General features: G+C 58.9%; 1 protein-coding gene across 1 annotated transcript in view; it reads right to left on the bottom strand.

Annotated features, from left to right (window-relative positions):
* Window positions 1–1052: 1052 nt before the first annotated feature.
* Window positions 1053–3308, bottom strand: part of C1QTNF8 (C1q and TNF related 8) — a 5471-nt gene continuing 3215 nt past the window's right edge. Inside the window, exon 3 of the mRNA XM_004706124.1 lies at window positions 1053–1056. Coding sequence (XP_004706181.1) covers window positions 1053–1056 — 4 coding nt within the window. The remainder of the gene's footprint in view (window positions 1057–3308) is intronic.

A 3308-nucleotide genomic window follows, 5' to 3' on the forward strand; every position in this document is an offset into this window, starting at 1 on the left:
GGAGTGGGGGGTTGGCTCAGGTCTTCCTCTTGGAATCTTCCAGACACGCCCCTGCCTGGTGTGTCTCCACACTGGCTCCCTCCTCAGGGGTTCCCTCCAGGAGTCTCTCAGGCTCTGCTCCCCTGGATGAGGCCCCATGGGGGTTCCCTGGGAGGGGACAGCCCCCAGAGCCTGTAATACCTCTCCAGGGGAGGGACAGTCCCCAGGGTCCACAGGAGGTCCCTAGAGTAGGGGAAGGTCCCCAGGACCTGCAGGAGCACCTCCCCACCCCCTGCTGAGTATGGAACAGCCCCTAGGGCCTGCAGGGGCTCTCCAGAGGACAGCAGGCTGTGGATAGGTCATCTGCTCTCTCTCCAACAGAGCTGGGCAATGTGGCTGGGGCCTAGGGGGAAGGGAGTGGGCTCCCTGGGTCCTTATGGGCCCCAGTGCTTGTAGTCTCAGGGCACAGTGAAAAGTGGGTGGCCGGGCTCTGGGCCCCCGAGCAGGTGGCCGGGTCACACTCAGCTGCCAAACAAAGGCTTCTGCTGGCCCATCTTGGTTACTCTGGGCAACACCAGAGGCCCTGTCCCTTCCCTTAGCCTGTCCCTACCCAGGAAATGCCATCTGCCTCCCAGGGGTCCCTGGGCACCCACTCTCTCTTCCCTAGGACCCCTTCTCAGCTCTCTGCACCCAGCCATCAGCTCCACACCCCTGATAGCTCAGTGGGGACAGTGAGCTCAGGTAGTGTCCCCAGGGGCAGAACCTGGGCCACCTTCTTGCTGCCCCCTCTTCCCCCACACATACCTGGAACCTGCCAGACCCCTGAAAACAGGCCATGCGTCTCCCACTCCTGAGCAAGTGGCGAGATGTCCCAACCCTGCATCCAGCTACGGAGCTGGAAGAACATTCCAGGCAGAGGGGCTGGCATGCTCGAACGTTCAGAGGCAGGGAGGCATGGGGTCCCCTCTGTGGGCACAGTACAAAGTGAGTGGTTCCTGAGTGGTCTCAGTGATGGGCAAGTGGGCAGGAGAGAGACTCCAGCTCAGATACAGGCCCTCATCTCTGTACGCGGGCTACCTGGTTGGGGCAGGGGGGCATGGATCAGAGAAAAGAAGGGCATGAACTCAGAGGCTGTGCTGAGCCTGGTGGGGGCAATGGCTGGGTCCTGTGGGGCAGCGGGCATGGAGGTTTCAGAGGCACCTCAGCCTGGGTCTGGGGGCAGTGGGGACATCAGTAGAAGTCTGAATCCCGGCTGGGAATGAGGTGGGCAGATGCCTGGCTAAGGGGCTGAAGGAGGCTGCAGAATGTTCTGGAAAACCATGGCATAGGGGGACAGGGGAGCTGGGGAGCTGACCTCATTAGTGTGGACCGTCCCCAAAGACACTGGTGTCCAGGAAAGGACATTGAGTGGGAGAGGACAAGGACCAGGAGGAGTTTGTGTCCTGCTAGAACTGTGAGCACCTGAGAGATGTGCTACAAGGTCCTGAGGATGTGGGGTGGGGGTGGAAGGCGGCTAGGGCTGACTGGGCACTGGTTGTGTCTAGGTTGGCTCTAGGTGGCAGGCAAAGGGGGAGTGGTTGTGGTGGCAGCAGTGACCTGCTTAGTGGCTGAGATCTGGTGTGGATCACTTTTACAGCAGTTCAGACCCACCAGCCACCAGTCTGCTTCCACAAAGACTGACACATTCTCAGAAAATCAAAGGGGTGGTCCTCTATCCTAAAAGGTCTCTCTGAGACCCTTGCACAGGTGATTGGGGGTGGGGGTAGGCAGGTGTGGGGAGATGAACAGGTGTGCATCTTTGAGCCTATATCGGTTTGACAGATGGATGCCCCCATGTGTGTCTCTGTGCTGTAAATGTATCCATTTATAACACACGTATCCATGTACAAAAATAAATTTTAAAAATCAACTCTGGCATCAAGTTGATTCCAACTCAAAGAACCCCACATAGGACAGAGTACAACTGCCCCTGTGGGCTGCTGTGGCTGTCGGTCTTTACAGGAACAGACAGACTCTTCTTTCCCCCACAGAGCAGCTATGGGCTAGAACTGACCACCTGGTGGGTCCTGGCCCAATGCTTAGCTGATGATACCACCAGGGCTTCCTAGTCGAACCAAAACCAAACTCACTGTCACAGTCGAGGATGACTCACAGCGACCCCATAGGACAGGGTAGAACTGCCCCTGCGAGTCTCTGAGACTGTCACTCTTTAGGTGGTTTGAACTGTTGACCTTGGGGTTTGCAGCCCCACAGGCAGGGGACAAAGTGATGACAAGTCCTTAGTCACACCCACATCCTCTTTAGTCCGGGGCTTAGCTGCATGGCAAGGTCACTCAGTGGTGGCTCCGAGGAAGCTGGGGCTACGTTCACACAGTGAGACCCCACGAGGGCAGTGAGCACAGTGGGACGGTCTTTTCACCAGGGGACTGCATCTGCCCGAGGGCTCACAGGTCCTGTCCCTGGGAGGACTCAGCTACGCCCCCAAAGGTCAGAGGGCTGAGTCCACCCAGGGTTGCTTGGAAGAGAGGCCTGGGGACGGACTTCTGAGAAACCACCATTGAGTCCCCGACGGGCCCCACTCCACTCGGACACCGTGGGTGACCAGGAGTCGGGGTGACTCAGCAACACCTCTTTTTGGGTTGTCCCCCTCCCGCCCCGCCCCCCCTGCTCTTTCTGTACTTCCGTGTTCCTTATTAAATCCTACTCCAATCTTCCACTAACCCCAAGTCCACAGCTGTTGGCTGGGTGTTCCTGTCGCTCCTGTCTGGTAGGGTGGGAGGTCTCCTCTAGATCTGAAGTAGAGTTAAGGCCATACAATGCTGCTGCCTTCCCCTCAGCCCCTCGGAACTCCCTGAGTGGCCCAGGTGCGCCCAGTGTCCCCTCTTGGTCAGGGAGGCTGGATGGCCTGGGAACCTGGTTCTGGATGGTGCTGGACACTTAGGAGCTTGTCCCTGTCAGCACCAGACAGGACACTCGTGTGTGCCCCCAGAGGCCTGCCTCCCGATCAGCTTGGGCATTTTCCCGACATTGGGGGTCCTGAGAGCTGCATCTTCTGGCCCCTCTCTTGGACCCCCTTCTGCTCAGAGTCCCCTGCACCTGACCACAGGGCCACCCCACCACTTGCTCACTGACAGAGTCAGAGAAGTTGAGTGCAGTGCCCAGGGTCACACAGCCCCTCACAGGAACGTGGAGGGTGGGGTGGGGCTGGGCAGGGCCCTGAAGACCCCTGGGTACCCTCCACCCAACCTCCGGCCTCTCTCTCCTCCTGGTTGGATGAGTCCTCTGCCACCGAGGCCCCACTAGCGCTCTGAAGTGCATGGACTCACCTT

The sequence above is a fragment of the Echinops telfairi genome, unplaced genomic scaffold (genome assembly GCF_000313985.2).
Source record: "Echinops telfairi isolate 266 unplaced genomic scaffold, ASM31398v2 ScPeMD7_5;HRSCAF=22, whole genome shotgun sequence".
Classification (NCBI taxonomy): domain Eukaryota; kingdom Metazoa; phylum Chordata; class Mammalia; order Afrosoricida; family Tenrecidae; genus Echinops; species Echinops telfairi.